Below are 26,169 nucleotides of genomic sequence, written 5' to 3'. Positions count from 1 at the left end.
CTTGGGAGAAGGGGAATCCCTCAAATCTGCCCCTCCCCCTCTTTCCTTCGTTGGTTTATTTAGTGGAGTGACTTTTTTCGTATATTGACAGAGTTTAATGCCAATTGTGTCGACACTTGGCTGACCTCATGGACAACATTCTGCACCCATTCGCAAGCATGATGCACGAAGGAGCCTCAAGGGAAACCCACATCATCAGACTCTATGATAATTTTGTGGTCAGTCGGCTCGCCTATCGATGAAGCTGGCATGAGCGACTAAACTCTTGAAAAGAAAAAATGGGTTTCCAATACGTCAACACAGACCTCAATTTGTACCCTTTGCGTACATGTTCAAGACCCCGAGCTCTTAACAATTGATTAGTGATTGGTATTTGTTATCATTATTCTGCCAAGGTTTTGTTCGCTTCACATAATCAGGCCTCTTTCTTTTGAATTTTCCATAATATTACAAATCTGCTGTATCTGCGACATTGAAACAGAACGAATCGTCAGACCGTGATCAATCAAAGTTAGACAAAGAATGTGTATGAGTAGATCACTGCAACTGTGCTGTAGAGTGACAAAATTTATCTCTTCGAGCTGCTGGCTACACAAATAATAAATTGGTGGCACGATACAATAAAATAAATGACACCATCTCGAAGATACACGAGGATTGCCTTGAATTGCAATCATTCTCTATATCTTGTTTCGTGGTGTTTAACTCTACAGGAAGCTCTCCATGTCGAGTTCCACGAAAGAGCAGGGGTCCGGAATATCGAAGTTATCCAACACCTGATGCGATACAAACACAGATGCATGATTTTACTTCTAATTTCATGTCACCATGTAGTCCGAAATGATGAACAAAGTTTCTGGGGAAATTACAAGACCAGTGTATGGCTGCGTTTCAAATGTTTTCTAGAGAAATTTTCTGGACATGTATTTTGAGAAATTGAATTTGAAAATATCATATATGTTGCATTTTGTCTTTGTATCGGCTATACATCAAAGCCAGGAAACGTTGGTTAAAATTAGGTTTGAATCATATGTTTGAATTACTATATATGAGGATTGCATGTGTTTAAATCGTGAGTCGTTCTTTGTGGCGTGAAAGGGATATTACATACCTGTGGATTGACGATACCGAAAGTGCCTATTTGTTTTCCCTTGTAAATAAGGTTCGCTTGTCTACCTGAAAGAAACTCAGGCTCCTGCAGTATGGATACAGTAAATTATCTTATTTATGTTCCTTGAAAAAATTCATACAATGCTCAACATTGTCAAAATAGAGATGACTAAAGCAAACATACGTCTGAACTTTGTATATAATAGCCCGTTCTGTCCCCAGGGGCTACAAAAGGAGTTCCGATGACTTCCATGAATCTATCCACAAGACCATGTATCAACTGATAAAAAAAACCAAAAGAAGAAAATTTCAGTTTAGGTTGATCGATGGGAAAGGATAGTTAATTTGAAAAATAACAAAGATAGAGATCGATACAACATGACCATTTTCACAATATTAATGACAAAACCATGCAACTCAGATTAAAGCTAAATAAAGTGCTTTTCAAGGTATCTGTCACGACCACCACCGCGAGCCAAGGAAGTCCGAAAGTTCTGGTCCACAAGAGGCACACACACGGCCGATTTAAGCCCAAGGATTAGGATTCTTTTTCTTATTTGTTTACTTTGATTTTGATAAGATTTGGTATTTAGGATCGGATTTGTTATATCTTCATTTTTTGGATATGAGTGTGGTTAGTATCTTTAGGATATGGTGAGCTAGGACTCTCTTGTATTTATATGCATTCAACGTTGAATAAAATATCAATCAAGAATTTTTCAGCATAACAATTATTCAGAGATCGCGAGGTTCTCTCAATCGAGCCTCATCCTTGTTCATACAATTGGTCGACAAGGACGAAAGTCTAATAACCCAACGTGGAATCTGGATTCCACGGTTTCATCTAGCAAAAGACCCGTTACACGATCATTTACGTGGGAACGCGACATAGTGGTATCAGAACAGGGTGTAATGGGTGACTCGGCCATCTCGAAACAACTGGATGCATTCATGAAAATGTACATTGAAGACAAGAAGGCACAGGACCTGATTCAGCAAGGGTTTCGAGAACAACTGGAAGAGCTATCCGTCTCCTTGGCAGCGGTTCGAATAGAATCCATTCAAAATAATGACATAGACAGTAATGCGAAGGGCTGAAACGATTCTCGACGCGGCGGATCTGATAGAGGAGAAAACTCTTTCGGCGGGCAGCGGTATACACGATTGGATCTTCCTCGATATGATGGCTGGCCGATCCACTTGGGTGGCTCACCCACTGTGAACACACTCGTCCACGACCGAGTAGGGATCGCAGCGTTTCGCTTGGAAGGAGATGCGCAATTATGGTTCTTGAAGGTAGAAGAGAACAGCCCCAACATGACTTGGAATGACTTCAAGGAGCAATGTCACTTACGTTTCGGCCCAATCTTACGCTGCACTAAATTGGGAGAACTATCCAAATTACGACAGACAAGTTCCGTGGAAGATTATCAGAAAAAATTCAAACACCTAATGGCGAGGACGACCAACTTATCACAAGACCAACTGGTGGAGCTTTTTATTAGTGGACTACATGAGGGTATTGCAGCAGAGGTCCTCATCCATCTACCCCTGGACTTACCAAGGGCAATGCGCCTCGCAAGATTATACGATGTGCGCTCTGGTGCGCGTCCATCACATACCACGGCCACTAACCGCCGCAATGTTGTCCAACAATCAAAGGCCCTATTTATCCGAAGATTAAATCGCTCCGAGATGGAAGAACGAAAGGCGAAGGGACTGTGTTATAATTGCGATGAATTATATATTCCATGGCATCGATGTAAGAGGTTATTCTGGATAGAAACAGTGGATGATACAACACAAAGAGATGACCAAACCCCCCATGTTGATGAAGAAGAGCTAGCAGTTTCAACTAATTCTTTAACAGGAACACAGGGAGCACAAACCATGCAAATCAAGGGGTCAATCTCCCATATTCACTGCTTGTCTTAATTGATTCTCGCAGCACACATTGTTTTCTGGATAAATCATTGGCTCGGAGTTTGGGGCTTTCAATGGAAACCAAGGCTACTCTTCGGGTCTTGGGGGCAAATGAGCGAAGGATTCCATGTGCTGGAGTTTGTCATAACGTGGTTCTAAGATTGGGAGAATATAAATTTTGCATAGATTTCGTTATTATCCCCATGGGTGGTTTTGGGGCAATTCTAGGGGTCAATTGGCTCCAACTATTTGGACCCATTCAATGGGACTTCGCCAAAATGTGTACGCGGTTTGTGTCCCATGGGCAGACAGTTGTTTTACAAGGAAACACCAAGGACCACCCTAGATCAAGTGGCCATCTCGCTACCATGCAAGTACAGCAGGTAAGGGAACAAGATCTACACGGTCTTCTCCTAGGATTTTCGGCAGTATTTGCAGAGCCCTCGGGCCTACCCCCAGTCCTCAACTTCAGGCACAAAATCATTCTAGATTACGGGACGAGTCCAATTGCTGTTCGCCCTTATCGCTATGCACATTCCCAGAAGGATGAAATTGAGAGGCAATGTACCGAGATGTTATCCAAGGGATTTATTCGACATAGTACATATCCTTTCTCCTCAACCGTCATCCTAGTTCCTAAAGCAGATAAAACATGGAGGTTTTGTGTGGATTACTGGGCTCTAAATGCTAAAATAGTCAAGGACAAGTTTCCAATACCCATCATCGAGGAACTACTGGACGAACTATTTGGCACTTCTTTCTTTACAAAACTAGATTTGCGAGCAGGGTATCACCAGATTCGCATGGATCCCGGAAGCATTCACTCAACAGCATTTAGAACACCATGGGCACTACGAATTCTTGGTTATGCCATTCGGTCTCACCAACGCGCCCGCCACATTTCAGGCTCTGATGAACTATGTTCTCCAAGCATATCTACGGAAATTTGTTCTAGTATTTTTTGACGATATCTTGGTTTATAGTCCTACATGGGAGAGTCATTTAAATCACTTGCACATAGTACTCACTACATTGCAGCAACACCAGCTTTTCTTAAAACGCTCCAAATGTTTCTTTGCTCAACAGGAAGTCGCGTACTTGGGCCATGTGATTTCACAGTCAAGGGCCAAGGTTGATATGTCCAAGATCGAGGCCATCGCAGAATGGCCACAACCAACCTCACCAACAGCTTTACGGGGGTTCCTCGGTCTCACAGGATATTATCGTCGTTTTGTCAAGGACTACGGATTGATTGCTGCACCACTGACCTCTCTACTTCGGAAAAATTCCTTCAAATGGTCCTCAGAATCCTCAACGGCATTTGAGAAACTAAAAAGGCCCTCACTACGACCCCGGTTCTCACCCTTCCGAATTTTTTCAAGCCCTTTGTCGTGGAATGTGATGCTTCGGACTCGGGTATTGGGGCACTACTTCAGCAAGACGGATGCCCAATAGCTTTTTTCAGTCATTCATTTGCTCAACACCACAAAAAGTTACCAGCCTACGAGAAGGAACTAATGGGTTTAACCAGGGCAATACGTCATTGGCGCTCATACTTTTGGGGCCAACCTTTTGTAGTTCGCACCGACCACTACAGTCTCAAGTATCTTCTAGAACAACGGATTGCAACGCCATCCCAACAACGCTGACTTTGCAAGTTATTGGGGTTTGATTTCACCATAGAATACAAGTCTGGAAGCTCTAATATCGTAGCAGATGCCCTGTCACGACGGGAATCTTCTACGGTGTGCACCACCGCTGTCTCCGTTCCATCGTGGGATTTTCTAGATGATATTAAAGCCGAACACGCGCACTCGGACGAAATACAGCAGCTCATAAAGGACAATGCAAGAGCTGACCACCATGCCCATTGGGCTTATGCAGTGGGACTTTTACTTTATAAATCGCGGATTTTTCTGCCCAAGACGTCACCATTGATATCTCATATTATTGGGTCCCTACACAATTCATACCATGAAGGCTATCAAAAGACGTTACAGAGAGTGAATCGCGACTTCTATTGGGCAGGAATGCGACGACATGTGAAGGACTTCGTGAACACTTGCGTGGTTTGCCAACGGAATAAAGTGGAACATCTTCAACCGGCGGGGCTCCTACAACCCCTACCGATCCCTCATCAGATGTGGGCAGATATCTCGATGGACTTTGTGGAGGGCTTCCCCTCTTCGCATGGAAAAAGTGTGATCTTAGTTGTGGTAGACCGTTTCTCAAAATACGCTCATTTTATTGCAATCGCCCACCCATATACTGCTGTTTCGGTGGCCCGCATATTTTTTGACTATGTGTTTAAACTGCATGGCATACCCGAGTCTATTGTCAGCGATCGGGATGTGACATTTACGAGTTAATTTTGGAAATAGTTGTTTCGTTTGCAAGGGACCAAACTTTGTTTCAGCTCATCATACCACCCTCAATCTGATGGACAAACGGAAGCTGTTAATCGAGTTTTGGAAATGTATTTACGTTGTTTTACAAGCGATTACCCGAAGAAGTGGGGGGAATGGCTCGCCTGAGCTGAATATTGCTACAACACAAGTTTTCATTCTTCATTACGTGCCACCCCGTTTGAAGTCATCTATGGGAGGCAACCGCCTAGTCTCTTATCTTATTTTCAAGGGGTAGCTCGCCTCGAGGCTGTGGATCAAGCATTAATGTCGCGTGACAGGGTGCTTCGGAATGTCAGAGAACGGCTGCTGCATGCACAAAATCGCATGAAGGTGCAATATGACAACAATCACTGTGAATTACAATTCAATGTCAATGATATGGTTTTGTTGAAACTCCAACCATATCGCCACTTAAGTCTATCAGCACGAGCAAATCGGAAGTTATCCCCTCGTTTCTATGGGCCTTTTAAGGTGTTAGAGCGTATTGGGTCAGTTGCCTATAAACTAGAGCTACCAGATTCCGCCAAAATGCATCCCGTTTTCCATATCTCATTCTTAAAACCATTTTGTGGGGCAGAAACATGCGAAGCCACGCTCCCTGTTCTTCCCTCGGGAGAACAGCTACCTGCGCCTCAAACCATTCTAGACCAGCGATTTCACAAGGGGAAAACAGAGTTGTTAATTCATTGGCAATGGTTGTCTCCACTCTCCATCAGAAGCTTCGTGGGAAGATGTGGCATTATTCACAGAGCGTTTTCCAGCCTTTGTGTTTGCGGACAAACACCTATCTCAGGGGGTGGGTGATGTCACGACCACCACCGCGAGCCAAGGATGTCCGAAAGTTCTGGTCTACAAGAGGCACACGTACGGCCGATTTAAGCCCAAGGATTAGGATTCTTTTTCTTATTTGTTTACTTTGATTTTGATAGGATTTGGTATTTAGGATCGGATTTGTTATCTCTTCATTTTTACGATATGATTGTGGTTAGTATCTTTAGGATATGGTGAGCTAGGACTCTCTTGTATTTATATGCATTCAACGTTGAATAAAATATCAATCAAGAATTTTCCAGCATAACAATTATTCAGAGATCGCGAGGTTCTCTCTATCGAGCCTCATCCTTGTTCATACAATTGGTCGACAAGGACGAAAGTCTAATAAACCAACGTGGAATCTGGATTCCACAGTTTCATCTAGCAAAAGACCCGTTACACGATCATTTACGCGGGAACGCGACAGTATCTCAACTATAAAGATAGGTATAAAGTAAAGTAGAGAATGTTGTGTAGGTACCTCGAATCCTGAGGTAGACCCACAATATAAAGCTGCAAGATAACGACGATTTGATGCACCAACATCTTTTGTCTCATTAAGCAGCACCACATCACCCACTTCAAAAATCTAAATCAAAAGGATACATGGATATAATAGTTTAATAAACAGAAAATGCAATGATGTAAAATGTATGGAGAAAGAAACATGACCCAACATTCTAAAACACATGGAAAGGAACAATAATCATCTCTCCTGCATGCACATCAGCGAAATAAGATGCCCAGATTTAAACAGAGGCTGACTGCGCATGCATGATGAACACATCCAGAATAGCTAGAAACTATAGGGTTATACTATCAAATTTATTCTAGCGTTTTAATTTCCAAAAATGCTGAAAATGCTCTCGTAGCACCATCTTCATAGTATCAGCAAGATAAACATGTTGTGTCAGTGCTTATATAAATCTCATTATTGTCATGATAAGACTTATCATCAAATTATAGGCATGACAATGAAAATGATACGTGGACCAATTACCTTTATTGGTTTTGGATGGTCTTTATTGTGCCCGACTGTTTTCAATATGCCCGGCATAAGGCTGGTACGGACAACCTGAAAAATTAGAAAAATGTATGGACGACACAGGCTAAGAGGTTAAATGGACCAAAATGCTCCTGATATGTCAGAATCTTAGAAACAGTAAACTATTGATGAATCATACAGCATGAATGCATATCAAAATTAAAGTTTAACTGATATTTTGAGACTTAAATAACAGAGCATGTTATGTTAAGTTTGGATAAATAAGAAAAAGAATTGAATAATCAGTTATATAACATGTTAAATACCAAATAGGGAAGGTGTTAACAAACAAATATTCATCATTCATTTCCCCAATGGTCCTATTTTTCCCTGGATAAAAAGCTAAGTTTAAATGATCAGCATGGTCCCATATTGCATGGCAGAAGAAACAAACCTCAAAATCAGCGGAACGGGGATTTCCATTTATTGCTGCTGTTGCCTTGTCGTTTTTCCGGTTAAGCATGGTGAAATTTTCTTTATACGAGCATAAGATCCATGTTAGCACCTCTGTATAACCAACCATTGCAATCTAAAAGAGAATATCGCAAGTTTGGGTCAAACGAAAGTAACTCCAAGTGAAAAACAATAAGATAATGCATACAGCCGCCTACCTCTGTTCGAATAAGATCACTGAACTGATTCAATGACTGTGGCTTCAAAGATGGCAGCTTCATCTTTGGAATTTCATTGTAACCATAAGCAATTGCAACATCCTTGAAGAGGGAAGAGAGTAAAATCACACAAAATAGAAACCAGAGCAAAGAAAATGAACTTATGTAAGAGACAATAAAGTTAGAGCTGATACCTCAGCCACATCACAAGGATGAAGAATATCACTTCTCGTTGGAGGTACATATATAGTGAAGATGGTTTGCTTCTCTTTAGAAACAGATGGCTCAGTATGTAATTGCATTTTATTCAACAAACCTGCCACCTGAAATTCAATTCGTGAATATTAGTAGGCAATATTTTATTTTGTTCAGAGTTTCCTAGCCTATGCATGCGAGTCATACAGCAAAATACTTTGGGCATTTATTGAAGAATTTCTGCCATAAGTAGCATTCCTCATGGTTGTTGAACCAACCTGAGCACAAAACAAGCGACTAAAGGGTACAATTTCTAATGTTACTTTTCAATCTGATGCATGTTTTCCTGCATTCATTTTCAAGTTATGCAGCGACTACCTACTTGACCTTAGGTCAAAAAATTTGAAGGCAAATTAATAAAAAAGATTAACATTAAAAGATGTATGGTTGTCACTAAGAAACAAAAAGGATAGAGTATTGATGATCAGCATGATGCAGAACCTCATGGACTGACAACGAAACTCCAAATGTACTAGTGATGTATGGTAAAGGTACAACCATCTGGTACAGTGACAGATCTGGGCAAATGTATGATTTTCCATCAGGGTAAATTACTTCAACCGGCTCCACCTCAAACTTCCTTGCACAATAGACTGAAAACATGGCAACCTGTACAATAAATTGTTAACAGCACAAACACTGAAGAGAAAGAAGCAGAAACCTAATGCACTGGATCCATTGAGATAATACCGTTGTGTTCAGAACAATATTCGCTTTCGTCAGATCTGTGGTTGTACACTCAATAAACAGATTCTTTGTCTCCAAACTAATGGCAGAATGTGCACCATTAATAATTGGAGGCAAAGATAAAACAGTTCTGCAGAAAAGAAATAAAAGTCTTATCAAGTCAAAACATAAATAAAATTAATCATTAAGTATCCATATTTGTAAAGAAGATCACGCTTGTATACGCAAGCTAAGTGTCTTTCGAAGAGTAGGTAAATTCCAAATTATAAAGGTGACTCCAGATTTTATTGCTTGAGTACAATGATTTAGGTTATCAGAGCATCAAATTACCTGCTATTATCATATATAACTGGGAACACTGGTGAATCCTCGATTATATTTAAGAATTTCTTCAGTTTCATATCCGACTGCCAAAGGATGTGGCAAACAATTAATTACAACCCCTATGGAGTGCCCAGTCATTAAGGCAAGTAAAATAAAAAATTCAATCAATTGACATTCTGTGGGGCCCTTAACTCCTAATCGTTATTACAATGCAATCTGATTAGGGTTTAATTAATCACAGCGGAAAACAGGTTTAAAATTTCTTTACAATGAGCCCAAATTATCTCTTTTAATATTTAAATACTAAAAATAGTATTTAATCTCAAATCATCAAACACGCCCACACGTAATCAAAACCAATCACATACAAACAACTCATATCCTCGGGACATGCCCCGGTATATAGATACATATACATATATACTGGGAACAAGATATAAAACCTCAACTCAACAGTGGCTCCCTCCAGAAGTACCCTCTCCGGTCTCCTGATATCCTGGAGTACCTGCCATTGTCCACACACAAAGACAACAACAGCCCCCCTTGGGGGTGAGCAAAGCTCCGTATGGAACAACCAATCATATATACCACAGATATCTAAACAATGATATATGGTATGCAATGCATGTATGTCGTGGAGGTATCAGGTCAAATGCCCATCCACTGAGCACATGTCAGAATCAATCGAATCGCTATCAAATCAAATCAATGCTCGAGCTGGCACACCGGCCGATATGGGAATACACATATGATAGCGTCGACGAAGCGCCATCAATCCCACATCTCATATCCAATCATATGGGGCCACAATTGTCTATGCTTTACGGGTCATATAATACCGGCATAGCGATTGTGTTCACAAACCCCGGAATCCAATCCAATCATATCAGGGTATCCAAGGATCATAGCTCAACGTGCATGTCATGTATCGATGTATGCATAAAATGATGTGTGTTAACAAAACATTTATTTTATACATCGATACTCCAATCTCAATGTCATGTATGCCACATCAAAGTATCAAATAGGCACATAGACACATATTCCAATCCAATCCAATCAAATCAATCCAATCATATATCATATAATACAGATACCTGTCGTATGTTACCCGGTCGCAACATACCTTAATTCTTCGTTCCAATTGATGTAGCTGGAAGATACACTTTATCTACATCAATTACATACTCATTTCAATCAATAACATACTCCAAAATCATTAATATGAGTTTCAAATATCATTTGAAACTTCAAAAATTCATATCAAATCATAATCATATCATAATTCAATTCCGACTTCGATTACGAGTTTATTGTCGGTTATTCTACTACATATCAGAAATTCAACTTTAAATACATGCTATTCCAGCACTTTGATATTTAAAGCTGCTGAAACCAGAAGAAAATTACCTCAGTCTAAAGCCCTCGACTCGCAGATAACAAATATATAATTTGTTTCGCGTTTAGACGGCGTTTCGAAGTCGATTCGGGCGAAAGAAATCGGAATCCTCTCGGTTATTTTCGAAACTCTTAAATAAAATGAAGACGAAGCAAACAAAATCTGATTCTTATCCTTCCACCGTTCTCGCGCTCGGGCGGTAGAATTCTCGCGCCCGAGCGCGAGACATTCTGTCCCCGAGCAAAATTTATGCCGCGCTCGGGCGGTCAAATCTTACCGCTCGGGCGCGAGGTATTCTGCCCGAATACTACTCTTATATATCTTGGCGCTCGGGCGGTAATTTTCTACCGCTCGGGCGCCACATGTTCTGTAAAATATATTAGTTTTGTACTTATTTTGGCGTCCGGCCTTTCAAATCAAATTCGTACAATATCAATTCATGTCCAATATTCATTTCTCAATTTCCTGGTCACGATATACATCAAGTACATAATCACGTGACAATTTCATTAATTATCGATAATCATATAAGATTTACGATAATACGATACACGGTCCTTACATTTCTCCCCCTCTTAAAAGATTTCGTCCTCGAAATCTCAAACATCTCTATATACATAACATTGGCAAACATATATATATGTCACCAGTTATAGTACATATCAAAACTAAAATCAGTAAAAGGATCAGAATATATCGAATATAAGGAATAGATGTCGTAGAATCAAACAAATGCGGATACGAATCTCGCATCTTGCTTTCCAACTCCCACGTCGATTCTTCAACACCATGTCGTGTCCATTGTACTCGTACCAACGGAATCGCTTTGTTTCTCAATATCTTTTCCTTTCGATCCATAATGCGAACAGGTTGTTCAACATAGGAAAGAGAAGGATCCAGTTCAATCTCATCAGGTGCAAGCACATGTGATGGATCAGGTTTATATTTCCTCAACATAGAAACATGAAACACATCATGAATAGCAGATAAAGCTGGTGGCAATGCCAATCGATACGCAAGATCACTGATGTGAACGTGGCCAGGCATGGTGTTCAAATGATCGATAAGCAAGGGAGAAGGGCTCGTGATGCATGGGAGCACGTTGGAAAGCCGAAGGAACATTATTCAAGCATTATTTTGAAGAACCGAGGCTGCACGGACCCAAGCACGGACCCGTACACGGGGTCCGTGTCCATTACACTTGAGGAAGAGAAATCCCGAGCCTACACGGACCCGAGCACGGACCTGTACACGGGGTCCGTGTCTACTACTTTCGAGACATGAAAATTACAGTGCCTACACGGACCCCCTTCCGGATCTCTACACGGGGTCCGTGTCCTTTACGTTTGGACGAGATTTATTTTCCTATTTTAGTGTTTTAATTATTTAGCAAGTAGATTTGATATCTTTTATATTTAGGGTTTTGTTACCTATATATAGGCTAGAATACCACAAACAATTTAACGGTTGTTCATTATTGATTGAGTTTTATAAAAACTTCTTTGAGAGTTCTCTCAAACACAAGCTTAAGTTTCGTTATAACTTTTGCGTTGTATCAAATCAAACTTATCAAAAGATTTATCTTTTGTGGCGTTTGTCGATCGATCTTCACGAGGGTTGCCAAGGGCAGGTTCTTTGGAGGTTCTCTTGAGCGCGATTGTTCTTATCGTTAATATTTGTTGCTAAATCGTTCGTGATTTAGAGGTGAATATTACACAATTACTTGTCTCAAAGATCGGGAAAACAACACGGGTCTTAATACTGTAATTGAATAGAGGGTGCGATTTATTACAATCGTGTTTGCTATTTATTCGTATCAAGATTCACGTCATTTGGTATCAGAGCTCAAGGTTTTTGATTCAAGTAAGCGTATCCATTCAATTCTTCGTAGGATTTTCAATACCGATTTTCGTGTAGCGATTTCTACGTTGTTGTTGAATCTACAAAAAAAAAAAAAAAAAAAAAAATCGCGATTTACTGTTCATCGCCTGAATCACTATTCATTGCCGGAAGTACTGTTCATCGGAGTTACTGTTCATATCCGAAGTTACTTTTCATTGCCGGAATTACTGTTCATCGCCGGATTCGTGAATACTATTCATCGTCGGAATTCGCGATTACTATTCATCGCGATTACTGTTCTAGCCGGATTTACTATTCATCAGATTTACTGTTCACGATCGGATTTACTATTCATGCCGGAGCACTATTCAAGCCGGAGTTACTATTCACGCCGGAATCACTGTTCATCTGGAATTACTGTTCACGGTACTGTTCACCCGGAAAAAAAAAAAATTTTGAATCGGGTATTTGTTGGAATTTTAGCGCTTATATTTCGGCGTTAAGTTTGTCCTTATCATTTAGTCGCATTCTAGTCAATTTTTCAAAGTTGCTTGTTCTTGTGTGGTCTAAGTGAGTCGAATTTCAGGCGTCACAGGATTGATCTCATAAGTTTGATACGTGGAAGCCACGAGACTTAAGCGCCCCTTGAGAATTCTCACTTGAGTGAAAATATTTGAGTGGAGTGAATTTTTCATTGGAGTGAATTGTGAGGTTTTGTGGTGAGGGAAAAAGACGAGTGCGAGTGAATTTTCATTGGAGTGACTAGTGAGAATTTGTGGTGAGGAAACTTTATTCTTTATTGTTTTATACTAACCTTTTTCTTGCAGGTATAATGATTGACGGACGTCAATTTAAAACGATGTTAGGAGGGTTGGATAGAAGGTGGGAGAAGGAGTTTAAGCCTCAACAAAAAAAATATCGGAGGTGTGAAGAAGAGGAGACGTATGATGTGCATATTGATGAGAATAGGCGAGGTAGTAGAGTCGGAGGAGATACCTTGTTGAACATGGATCGTTATAGGAGATTTGATGAGGATAAGGGGTATAGAAGCCGGGAAGGGTATAGACTGAGTGGTACGAAGATGACAATTCCATTTTTCAGTGGGGAAGCCGATCCAAAGGTGTACCTTGAGTGGAAAGAGAGAATGGAGTGTGTATTTGAGAGACGGAAGGATTATACCGAAGCAATGAAGGTAAGACGAGCTTGCAGTGAGTTTACCGACTATGCTAGTACTTGGTGGGATAAGTTAGTAACACGTAGGAGACGATGTGGGGATGACCCTATAGTTACGTGGGATGAGATGAAAAGGGTGATGAGGAAACAATTTGTTCCAAATCACAATAATAGGAGAGGTGGTAGGAGAGATGAGCATGGCTTGTATGATGATTCATGGGCATCCACTTGGAGGGCGAGTTTGGAAGAGAACCACTGCGGTAGGCCAAAGAAGGAGTCAAGACGTGAAGCTAGCAAATATGAATATCAAGGTACATTTAAAAATTCAAATTCTAGTACTTGTGATATTATATGTTGTTGGTGTTTAGAGTTTGGGCATTATATCACCCAATGTCCAAAGGAGGAGATGACTGTAGTAAAACCGCCAATTGATGTCAAATCTAAAGTGGGGGTTGAGAGAATTGAGAAGGTTGGTACTCCACTAACTTCTGGCTTGAGTATTGATTGTTGTGCTGTGGAGGGTGAGTTATTAGATGATGTGCAAGTTGTTTCTTTTGCTCAACTGCCTACGAATGAAATTTGTATTGATGAATCAATTTGTCATGAGTTGAAAGAGAAAAAAAATGAAATGGCCGAAAGAATGAGTGATCAAAAGAGTGAGATGGCCATAGAAAGAAAAGAAAAAGAAAAAGAGGCCAAAGAAAAAGAAACAGAAAAAGAAAAGAAAAATGATTTTAAGGCCCAAGAGAGTGAAAAGAGTGAGTATGAGTGTGATTTAATTTTTTATAAATCTCTTCAAGTACCTTTGTACAAAGATGAGATTTATATACCTAGTGACGATATAGCCGGTTCAATCCCGAGCATTGTTATTTCTCATTTGCAGGGTTATGATGAAGTTGTGATGAGGAGACGAGCAAATGTGGGAGGTGTAAAAATGCAATGGGATGATCCATTTGGTGTTGAGAGCAATCACCGTGAGGTAAGCATAGTTGCCAACGCAACAACCTTGAGGTATGACTTTCGTTCTTATCTTATTTCATTGTTGTGTTGTATTCAAGAGTTTGGTGAGAGAGTTGAGAGTGGGATGTCTAAATGGTCTAACGGTGAATTAACCTTTGTCCCTAGGAGTCATAGATTGGAGAATGATGAAATATTGAATAGATCAAATCTAAATGTTAGTGATTGTGATTTTTCAAAAGTTGTCAAATTGATGAGTTTTTGTTATGACAATGAATTGTATGCATTATGTTCAAATCTTTGTGATGAGTTAAATGTTTACATGGGTAGTACGCCTAGTGTGTTCTATTTGCATGATTCCTACTTGTTTGGTGAAGACTTTGGGAAGAGCATGAATGAATGTAAGAACTTTTATGTGCATAATGAGTACAATTTTAAGGAGAATAAATTCTTCATTCTATATTCATTGCATGGGTTATGTACTAGTGATGCATATAGTGGTGTTTTTATCTTTGATAAAATGCATGATTATATGTGTTGGTTGCATATGAAGAGGTATGTTGAGTGGGATTGTGAGGCATGCATTGCATATAAGAGATTGACATTTTGCCTAGATTCTTATATCGTGCATGAACTATGTCTTATTCCTAGTGAGCTATGGTCGTACACGTGTATGGATATCATTTGTGTGTTGACTAGGTCTAAGAAGGGGAGAAATCTGATTTTTGTGATACTTAATAATATCTTGTTGATGTTATTTGGTGTCATTTGTTATTTAATGTTTGGTAAAGCTGACGAGTTTATAGGAAAGACAACGCTGATGTTGGAGTTTCCAGTGTTAATGGAGCGAGCTAACCATAGCGCCTACGAACTTAAATTGAAAGGTAAGCATGTTGATAATTTGATTAATTTTATTACTAACTTGCTTCGTTTTTGTGCAGTGGGGCAAGATTTGAGGACAAATCTTTTTGAAGAAGGGGAGTATGATGTGAACGTGGCCGGGCATGGTGTTCAAATGATTGATAAGCAAGGGAGAAGGGCTCGTGATGCATGGGAGCACGTTGGAAAGCCGAAGGAACATTATTCAAGCATTATTTTGAAGAACCGAGGCTGCACGGACCCAAGCACGGACCCGTACACGGGGTCCGTGTCCATTACACTTGAGGAAGAGAAATCCCGAGCCTACACGGACCCGAGCACGGACCTGTACACGGGGTCCGTGTCTAGTACTTTCGAGACATGAAAATTACAGTGCCTACACGGACCCCCTTCCGGATCTCTACACGGGGTCCGTGTCCTTTACGTTTGGACGAGATTTATTTTCCTACTTTAGTGTTTTAATTATTTTAGCAAGTAGATTTGATATCTTTTATATTTAGGGTTTTGTTACCTATATATAGGCTAGAATACCACAAACAATTTAACGGTTGTTCATTATTGATTGAGTTTTATAAAAACTTCTTTAAGAGTTCTCTCAAACACAAGCTTAAGTTTCGTTATAACTTTTGCGTTGTATCAAATCAAACTTATCAAAAGATTTATCTTTTGTGGCGTTTGTCGATCGATCTTCACGAGGGTTGCCAAGGGCAGGTTCTTTGGAGGTTCTCTTGAGCGCGATTGTTCCTATCGTTAATATTTGTTGCTAAATCGTTCGTGATTTAGAGGTGAATATTACACAATTACTTGTCTCAAAGATCGGGAAAACAACACGGGTCTTAATACTGTAATTGAATAGAGGGTGCGATTTATTACAATCGTGTTTGCTATTTATTCGTATCAAGATTCACGTCAATCACCAACCCGATCAAGAATCTCGTATGGACCAACATAACGAGGTGATAACTTACCTCGCATGCCGAATCGAACAGTGCCTCTAAAGGGAGATATTTTCAAAAACACTTTATCACCTTTCTGGAATTCCAAGGGTCGTCTTCGTTTATTTGCATAACTCGTTTGACGATCCTGAGCAGCTTTCATCCGCTGCCGAATTAACTGAACCTTATCGTTCATTTCCTGTATCACTTCAGGTCCAGTCAATTGTTTCTCACCAATCTCATCCCAGAATAACGGTGATCTACATCGTCTCCCATATAGAGCTTCAAACGGAGCCATACCGATACTCGTCTGAAAGCTATTGTTATAAGAAAATTCAACCAATGGTAAGGCATCTTGCCATCCCATTCTAAAGTCCATCACCACAGCACGCAACATATCTTCTAACGTTTGAATCGTACGCTCGGTTTGGCCATCAGTTTGAGGATGATAAGCAGTACTCATAGCCAAACGCGTACCCATCGCTTCCTGAAAACTACCCCAGAATTTAGAAGCAAACCTGGGATCACGATCAGATACAATTGAGACTGGCACCCCGTGCAGTCTCACAACATTCTCAATGTATAAACGGGCCATTCTCTTATAAGAATAAGTCCGTTCATATGGAATAAAATGTGCAGATTTCGAAAGCCGATCAATAATCACCCAAATAGCATCACAGCCCTTGGGCGAACGAGGTAAATGAGTCACAAAATCCATAGCAATATGCTCCCAATTCCATTTTGGGATTTCAAGACTATGGAGCAATCCTCCCGGTTTCATTCTCTCGGCTTTCACTTGCTGGCAGACAAGACATTTAGAAATAAATTCAGCAATGTCCTTCTTCATACGTTTCCACCAAAATTGAGGTCTCAATGTCAAATACATCTTCCGACCTCCAGGGTGAATACTATATTTGCTACAATGTGCTTCTCGAAGAAGGGTAGATCTCAAATCAGAGTCATCAGGAACTACCAGCCGATCATTAAGTCGTAAAGAACCATCAGAAGAAATCTGAAATCCAGACTGATGTCCAGCAGATATAAGTTCTTTCGACTTTTGGATCTGAGCATCGCTTCGTTGGGCCTTTCGTATTTTTGATATCAAACTCGGCTCAATTTGCAATGCTGAGACAGTGACAGAATTCCAATTCGAGTGAAAAGTCCAACCAGAAGTACATATATCTTCATGTACCTTGGCGACACTGACAGAAGCTAGAACAGAATCATGAACTTTACGGCTCAGGGCATCCGCAGTAACATTCACCGGGGTGATATTGAATCTCACAATCAAAATCCTTCAGGAGATCCTTCCACCTGCGTTGCCTCATATTCAAATCAGATTGAGAAAAGAGATATTTCAGACTCTTATGGTCCGAATAGATAACAAACTTTTCTCCGTACAAGTAATGGCGCCAAATCTTCAAAGCGAACACAATGGCGGCCAATTCGAGATCATGAACAGGATAACGTGTTTCATGAGATTTCAATTGACGAGACGCATAAGCAACCACCTTGCCATGTTGCATCAGAACACAGCCCAAACCTTTACCAGACGCATCTGTACACACCACAAATCCTCCGGTACCTGAGGGAATAGTAAGCACAGGTGCTGTGGTCAATCTCGTCTTCAATTCAAGAAAACTAGCTTCACATTCATCTGACCAAATGAATCGCTGATTCTTCTGTGTCAGTTGAGTAATCGGTTTAGCTATTTTCGAAAATCCTTCAATAAAACGGCGATAATATCCAGCTAAACCCATGAAGCTACGGATCTCAGGAACATTCATAGGTCTCGGCCAATTCAATACAGCTTCGACCTTCGCAGGATCAACAGATATGCCATGTCTCGAAATGACGTGGCCCAGAAATACCACTTTGTCCATCCAGAATTCGCATTTGGACAATTTGGCATACAAATGACTAGTACGAAGAGTTTGAAGTACCAGTCTCAGATGTTCAGCATGCTCCTTTTTCGATTTTGAGTACACAAGAATATCATCGATAAACACAATAACGAATCGGTCAAGATAATCTCGAAAGACACGATTCATTAAATCCATAAAGATAGCAGGAGCATTCGTAAGACCAAAAGGCATAACCAAGAATTCATAGTGGCCATACCTCGTACGAAAAGCAGTCTTGGGTACATCTTCGTCTCGAACTCGTACTTGATGATACCCAGAACGAAGATCAATCTTCGAGTATACAGAAGTACCCTGAAGCTGATCAAACAAGTCATCAATACGAGGAAGTGGGTACTTATTTTTCACAGTAGCCCGATTCAGCTGCCTATAGTCGATACACATTCGCATCGTACCATCTTTCTTCCGAACAAATAAAACTGGAGCTCCCCAAGGTGATACACTCGGTCGAATATATCCCTTATCGAGAAGATCCTGTAATTGTTCTTTCAATTCTTTCAGTTCCAATGGTGCCATGCGATAGGGAGCTTTAGATATGGGAGCAGTCCCCGGCACCAGATCAATACTAAACTCAACTTCTCGATGAGGAGGAAAATCAGGAATCTCATCGGGAAACACATCTGGAAACTCTTTCGCAACAGGAATCTCAGACAAGGAAGACTCCTTCTTCGACATATCAATAGCGTAGATAAGATAACCCTCATCTCCGCTAGTCAACAATCGAGATATCTCCAAGGAAGATACCAATGGAATTTTGGCTTGGGAACCCTTGCCATAAAAATTCCACTTGGGTCCATCAATCGGTCGAAATCGAACTACTCCATGACAACAATCAACAGTAGCTCGATTCGTCATCAAGATATCCATGCCAACAATACAATCAAAGTCGTGCATAGGGAGGACAATCAGATTCAGAAATACCACATTATCCTCATATATCAATACACAATTATGCACAACTTTCTCAGACAATATAATCTTCCCTGCTGGCGTGGCTATCGACAAAGTATCATACAACGGGGTACACTCAATATCGTGAGATGCAACAAATGCATGAGATATGAATGAATGAGATGCTCCTATATCAAATAAAACACGTGCAGGATACTCGCAAAGCGTGCAAATACCTGCAATCACACCACCAGGAGCTTCTCTTGCCTGATCCTCAGTCATGGCATACACTCTCACTTGAGGAGGAACTTGGGCACTCTGACCACCCGGTCCTCGATATCGTGGGACATTCGACTGCTGAAAAGATGGAACAAGAACAGCAGGTCTCGTCATACCAGGGCCACCTCTAAATCCTGGCTGGGGTTGAGCAGAAGTTGTACCCCTGTTCGGACATACTCGAGAGAAATGGCCTTCCTGCCCACATTGATAACAAGTACCAAACATACCTCGACACTGCTCGATAGTATGTTTGCCTCCACAATGACTACAGTAGGGAGCTATCACAGGACTCCCTCGCTGTGATCCACTAGAGCTCGAAGAAGACGAAGAAGCAGATCCAGTCTTCTTGAACTTCTTACCCCTCGGTCGCAAAGTAGGCTGCTGAGCTGACACCGGTGGTGGAGGAGTATACTGTGGACCTCCCCGCCTAAGTCCAGCCTCGGCTGCCTTGGCTCGTTCAACTGCCTCTGCGTAGCTGGTAGGCAATCCAGAAACAACATAGGTATACAAGACAGGATGTAAACCATTTACAAACCTGTTATATTTTGCCCTCGCATTCCCAGCCACGTGAGGTGCATACTTCAATAACGTAGAAAATTTCGAAGCATACTCTGCAACAGTCATCGTTCCCTGCTGCAGATTATTGAATTCATTCTCCTGAGCAGTATAATAAGAAGGAGGGGAATACTGCTCCAAAAACTGGGCCTTGAAGACATCCCATGTGACTTCAGTCCCAGCCTCTTTCAGTCCAATCTCAGCGGCTTCCCACCAAGATTTAGCTCGGTCCTTCAACTGATAAAGAGCAAGTTTCAGTCTCTGAGCTTTGGAATACTCAACAATATTAAACAAGTGCTCGATATCCTTCAGCCAGGCCTCAGCTCTTTCAGCACTCTCAGTGCCAAAGAACTTCGGTGGTTTCAGATCCTGGAATCGAGCCATCACAACATCCATGGACAATCCTTCAAATTGCCCAACAATCCTCTCAGTACTGCTACTCGCAGTTTCATTTATGTGATCCATCTACAAATCAAAAGATGAATATCACAATTTCATATCAAGTTCATAATCTCATCATCTCATATCATCAATCTCATCAGATACTTACTCAAATCAAATCACATAAGAGCAAGTAATACAAATAAGTCAAACACATACGCACAATTCATTTGTGCCTATTCACGTGTATACAAGACTCAATAGAGCATTCCCAGCTATGCTCTGATACCATCTAGTGTGGGACCCTTAACTCCTAATCGTTATTACAATGCAATCTGATTAGAGTTTAATTAATCACAGCGGAAAACGGGTTTAAAATTTCTTTACAATGAGCCCAAATTATCTCTTTTAATATTTAAATACTAAAATAGTATTTAATCTCAAATCATCAAACACGCCCACACGTAATCAAAACCAATCACATACAAACAACTCATATCCTCGGGACATGCCCCGGTATATAGATACATATACATATATACTGGGAACAAGATATAAAACCTCAACTCAACAGTGGCTCCCTCCAGAAGTACCCTCTCCGGTCTCCTGATATCCTAGAGTACCTGCCATTGTCCACACACAAAGACAACAACAGCCCCCCTTGGGGGTGAGCAAAGCTCCGTATGGAACAACCAATCATATATACCACAGATATCTAAACAATGATATATGGTATGCAATGCATGTATGTCGTGGAGGTATCAGGTCAAATGCCCATCCACTGAGCACATGTCAGAATCAATCGAATCGCTATCAAATCAAATCAATGCTCGAGCTGGCACACCGGCCGATATGGGAATACACATATGATAGCGTCGACGAAGCGCCATCAATCCCACATCTCATATCCAATCATATGGGGCCACAATTGTCTATGCTTTACGGGTCATATAATACCGGCATAGCGATTGTGTTCACAAACCCCGGAATCCAATCCAATCATATCAGGGTATCCAAGGATCATAGCTCAACGTGCATGTCATGTATCGATGTATGCATAAAATGATGTGTGTTAACAAAACATTTATTTTATACATCGATACTCCAATCTCAATGTCATGTATGCCACATCAAAGTATCAAATAGGCACATAGACACATATTCCAATCCAATCCAATCAAATCAATCCAATCATATATCATATAATACAGAACCTGTCGTATGTTACCTGGTCGCAACATACCTTAATTCTTCGTTCCAATTGATGTAGCTGGAAGATACACTTTATCTACATCAATTACATACTCATTTCAATCAATAACATACTCCAAAATCATTAATATGAGTTTCAAATATCATTTGAAACTTCAAAAATTCATATCAAATCATAATCATATCATAATTCAATTCCGACTTCGATTACGAGTTTATTGTCGGTTATTCTACTACATATCAGAAATTCAACTTCAAATACATGCTATTCCAGCACTTTGATATTTAAAGCTGCTGAAACCAGAAGAAAATTACCTCAGTCTAAAGCCCTCGACTCGCAGATAACAAATATATAATTTGTTTCGCGTTTAGACGGCGTTTCGAAGTCGATTCGGACGAAAGAAATCGGAATCCTCTCGGTTATTTTCGAAACTCTTAAATAAAATGAAGACGAAGCAAACAAAATCTGATTCTTATCCTTCCACCGTTCTCGCGCTCGGGCGGTAGAATTCTCGCGCCCGAGCGCGAGACATTCTGTCCCCGAGCAAAATTTATGCCGCGCTCGGGCGGTCAAATCTTACCGCTCGGGCGCGGGGTATTCTGCCCGAATACTACTCTTATATATCTTGGCGCTCGGGCGGTAATTTTCTACCGCTCGGGCGCCACATGTTCTGTAAAATATATTAGTTTTGTACTTATTTTGGCGTCCGGCCTTTCAAATCAAATTCGTACAATATCAATTCATGTCCAATATTCATTTCTCAATTTCCTGGTCACGATATACATCAAGTACATAATCACGTGACAATTTCATTAATTATCGATAATCATATAAGATTTACGATAATACGATACACGGTCCTTACACATTCTGTTGACAAGCAACGAGCACCAAAGACTGCTGCTAAGAACTGGATGAAAATGGAAAAAAAATCCTGGAAAAAGTAACCAAAGGAGTCACCTTGTAAAATTCCATTAGCTCATCCGCTCTGAAGTTCTTCGTCTAAGACAGTGCATATCACAACAAAAGTACAGAATCATAAAGGTGAGGAAGAAGAAAATGTTACTGAAGTTAATGTTTACATATTTATAGCCTATTACCCAAACTTGATGCATTGGCATATACGTAAGCTTTCCGAGATTTTTGTCGTTGGTTCTAACTATGTAGTGTTCTCGAAATGTTATAAAGATGTTTTGTTGTAAAGTAGCTATTTTTTATATCAGCTACTCCATTACATTATATCAAAAAAGGCTTAGTAAAAGCTGATTACCTGTTTCAATGGTATGAAGTTTATCTGTGGAGGTGGTAAAGCCTGAAAATCATTCAAACTGGATATATCAATAATTATTTCCCACAAAAAATTATTCAGCTTTAAAAAATAGAATATGACCTTGTAAGAAACTAATACTGCTAAGATTGGTGTAAGTTGGGCATAAAATTTGCAGTCATTCATACGGAAAAAAAATGAGAATAATAGGAACTAGAACTGAAACTTTACGTCTACGATTTGGAATTAATGGAAATAGATAAGACACAGACTAACTTATTCAAAAAAAATTCACAAATAAATTAAGTCCAAATAAGGAGCACAAACAGTTGAACATAGCATTTTCTTCAATCAGACTATGCATAGGACTTTGACTGATGCACATATAAACAACATAACAACATACTTCATATGTGAAAGGGCCTTTTATTGTATCCAAATCGTGCGTGCCAATTGCAACCAGAGTTCTTCGCCTAAACAGATGCAAGACAAAATGAAGAAATTAAAGGGTGAATAAATAAATTGCCATATAAAAAAATTACAGGAAAATCATGTTCAAAATGGTGGAATTCACTTTACAGTAGAGGTAAATGAACACAAGTAAAATATTCATCAGTTCGATTCCCCTCATCCTTGAATAAATTAATGATAACAGTAAGCACATTTAAGAATCATACTTGAATAATTTAATGATAAGATTAAGCACTTTTAAGACTCATCCTTGAATAAATCACTGATAAGATTAAGCATTTTAAGAAAGGGGTAATATAAAATATAATCATGTTGTAGATACATTAAAACACAAGTATGCTCCTCAAGCACAGAAAAAGAATATGAATATTTGTGGTCTTGGTCACAAATTTTTTGCTGTGTTTTAGAGCAAATGCATTTCAATTTTCATTAGCCAAGTGCAAATAATCTAAACAAGAACGTCAAACACATAAAAATGGAATGATATTAAAAGCACTAGAACAGGAGATAATATATTTCATTCATTCATAAGAATATTTAAGATACAGACTTATCTATTTATATTGTAGGTTACAAGAGATAAAATAGGAAAGAATAAAACTAATTAATTACATCCTAAAATATTGCAATTACTCTAACAATTAGCCTAAGATTACTATAACAATTAGCCTAAGATTTCTCTAGACTGCGTCAACACTCCCCCTCAAGCTGGATGGTAAATGTTGTACATCCCAAGCTTGTCAATCAGTCTTTCAAACATAGGCTTGAACAAAGCCTTTGTTAAGACATCAGCAATTTGTTGCGACGTAGGAATATAGGACACTTCAAGTATCTCCTTATCAATCTTCTCCTTTATGAAGTGCCGATCAATTTCAACGTGTTTGGTACGATCATGGTGAACCGGGTTGTGAGTAATAGCTATGGCAGCTTTGTTGTCGCATAGGATAAGCATAGGGCTCTTTTTCTCTATTTTCAGTTCTTCCAATAACAGTTTAATCCAAAGAGCTTCACAAATTCCAAGAGCCGCTGATCGAAGTTCTGCCTCCGCGCTACTTCGTGCAACAACTGATTGCTTCTTGCTTCGCCAAGTAACCAGATTTCCAAAGACAAAGGAGCAATAACCAGACGTGGAGCGTCGATCATTTGGGCATCCAGCCCAATCACATCAACAAAGACTTCAACACACCTCTTTTCTTGCTTTCTGAACATGAGACCATGGCCCGGAGTGCCCTTTAAGTACCGTAATATCCTGGTTGCAGCATCAAGATGACATTGGTATGGTGAGTGCATAAATTGACTAATGCAACTCACAGGGAAGGAAATATCCGGCCGGGTGTGCGAGAGGTATATCAATCTGCCGACTAACCGTTGAAATCTCCCCCTGTCGACAGGTGTATCATCTGGTTTGGCCTCGAGTTTGATGTCCGGATCCATGGGGGTATCTGCCGGTCTACAACCCATCCAACCGGTATCATTGAGTAAGTCAATGACGTACTGTCGCTGTGAAACACAGATTCCAGCCTTGGTTCTAGCTACCTCCATTCCGAGAAAGTATCTCAAGTGACCGAGGTCTTTCATTTCAAAAGAAGTGGCCAATTTCTTCTTAATTCGCTCTATTTTAGTCACGTCATTCCCGGTGATTATAATATCATCAACATATACAATAAGAATAGCAATCTTATCCTTGACCCGATGATAGAACAATGTATGATCACAATGAGCCTGTTTGTACCCGAGAAGATGAACAGTGGTGGAAAATCTGTCGAACCAAGCTTTCGTAGACTGTTTTAAACCGTAGAGAGCTTTCTTTAGCCGGCAAACCTTGCCATTACTTCCCAGATTGTGAAAACCGGGTGGTAGATCCATGTACACCTCCTCAACAAGATCGCCGTTGAGAAACGCGTTCTTGACATCGAGTTGGTGAAGTGGCCAATCCAAGTTTGCTGCGAGAGAATGCAACACTCGGATAGTGTTGATTTTGGCTACTGGTGCAAACGTCTCTAGGTAGTCGATACCATAGGTCTGCGTGTATCCCTTAGCCACAAGTCGCGCTTTATATCTGTCAATGCTCCCATCACTATTGCACTTGATGGTGAACAGCCATCTACAACCAACCGGTTTCTTGCCATCGGGTTTCGGAACAATCTCCCATGTCCCATTTTTTTCGAGGGCTTTGATCTCGGCAAAGACTGCTGTATGCCACTTGTCATCGCGAAGGGCATCATCAATGGTCAAGGGAATGGTGGAATGTGACAGGTTAGTAACCAGGGCTTGTAGCGGCTGCGACAACTTAAAATACCCCAAAAAATTTGAAATAGGATGTTGAGTGCATATTCGAGTACCTTTGCGGTGGGCGATCGGGATATCCAAATTTGCCAATTCGGTGGTATCCGGATCGGGTGCTGGGTTTGACGGGGGCGACGCAGAAGGTGCGGGCTCGATATTCTTGTGCTTGTGTCTGCTGTAAGTCGCTGCAAAGCGGTCAGTGGTTTCACGAGGAGGATGAGTTGGTGTTACAGAAATTTCAGCGGGTGGACTTGAAGGTGGAATTGGATTCGGAGCAGGAATAGTAAGCGGATTTTGTGGTATACTGGGTGAAGGCTGCGGATTTTCTGGAATTAAATGTGGCTCCAAGGTGGACGGAAATCCCAAAAATAATTCTGGCTCTAAGGGAGAGTGAGATTCCTGATTTTGTGGGATTTGTGGGTTAAGTTGGGATGGAGGTGGGATTTGTGACTCTTGTATTGGATTCGGTTCCCATAAATATTCCCAAAAAAGATTTTTGGTACTAGCCGAGGAAGTAGGATCAGGAGCAGAATTCTGAGGGGA

General features: G+C 40.4%; 1 protein-coding gene and 1 long non-coding RNA gene across 6 annotated transcripts in view; both read right to left on the bottom strand.

Moving 5' to 3' along the window:
• The window catches only part of LOC140837390 (phenylalanine--tRNA ligase beta subunit, cytoplasmic-like), a 30,126-nt gene continuing 3,957 nt past the window's right edge, over positions 1–26,169 (bottom strand). The window contains exons 6-19 of one of the 5 annotated variants that reach the window (XM_073203527.1): positions 23,276–23,342; positions 22,873–22,914; positions 22,563–22,604; positions 9,183–9,259; positions 8,856–8,982; positions 8,664–8,774; positions 8,105–8,233; positions 7,911–8,012; positions 7,694–7,828; positions 7,255–7,329; positions 6,736–6,843; positions 1,295–1,390; positions 1,112–1,195; positions 27–776 (exon numbers count right to left, since the gene is read on the bottom strand). In XM_073203527.1, coding sequence (XP_073059628.1) covers positions 708–776; positions 1,112–1,195; positions 1,295–1,390; positions 6,736–6,843; positions 7,255–7,329; positions 7,694–7,828; positions 7,911–8,012; positions 8,105–8,233; positions 8,664–8,774; positions 8,856–8,982; positions 9,183–9,259; positions 22,563–22,604; positions 22,873–22,914; positions 23,276–23,342 — 1,264 coding nt within the window. In that variant the 3' untranslated portion in view covers positions 27–707. Of the gene's footprint in view, positions 777–1,111; positions 1,196–1,294; positions 1,391–6,735; positions 6,844–7,254; positions 7,330–7,693; positions 7,829–7,910; positions 8,013–8,104; positions 8,234–8,606; positions 8,775–8,855; positions 8,983–9,182; positions 9,260–22,562; positions 22,605–22,872; positions 22,915–23,275; positions 23,343–26,169 lie in introns of all 5 variants that reach the window. The other 4 variants (XM_073203526.1, XM_073203530.1, XM_073203528.1 and 1 more) reach the window with 4 other exon arrangements.
• Positions 3,238–6,676, bottom strand: LOC140837389 (uncharacterized). The gene is made up of 2 exons (XR_012119320.1): positions 3,751–6,676; positions 3,238–3,706 (listed from the first exon to the last, which is right to left on the bottom strand). It is a non-coding gene; the product is annotated as an uncharacterized lncRNA (long non-coding RNA).

This window comes from Primulina eburnea, chromosome 7 (genome assembly GCF_022965805.1).
Source record: "Primulina eburnea isolate SZY01 chromosome 7, ASM2296580v1, whole genome shotgun sequence".
Classification (NCBI taxonomy): Eukaryota; Viridiplantae; Streptophyta; class Magnoliopsida; order Lamiales; family Gesneriaceae; genus Primulina; species Primulina eburnea.
The sequence above is the reverse complement of the archived record's forward strand: the minus strand, read 5'-3'. Positions and strand labels throughout refer to the sequence as shown.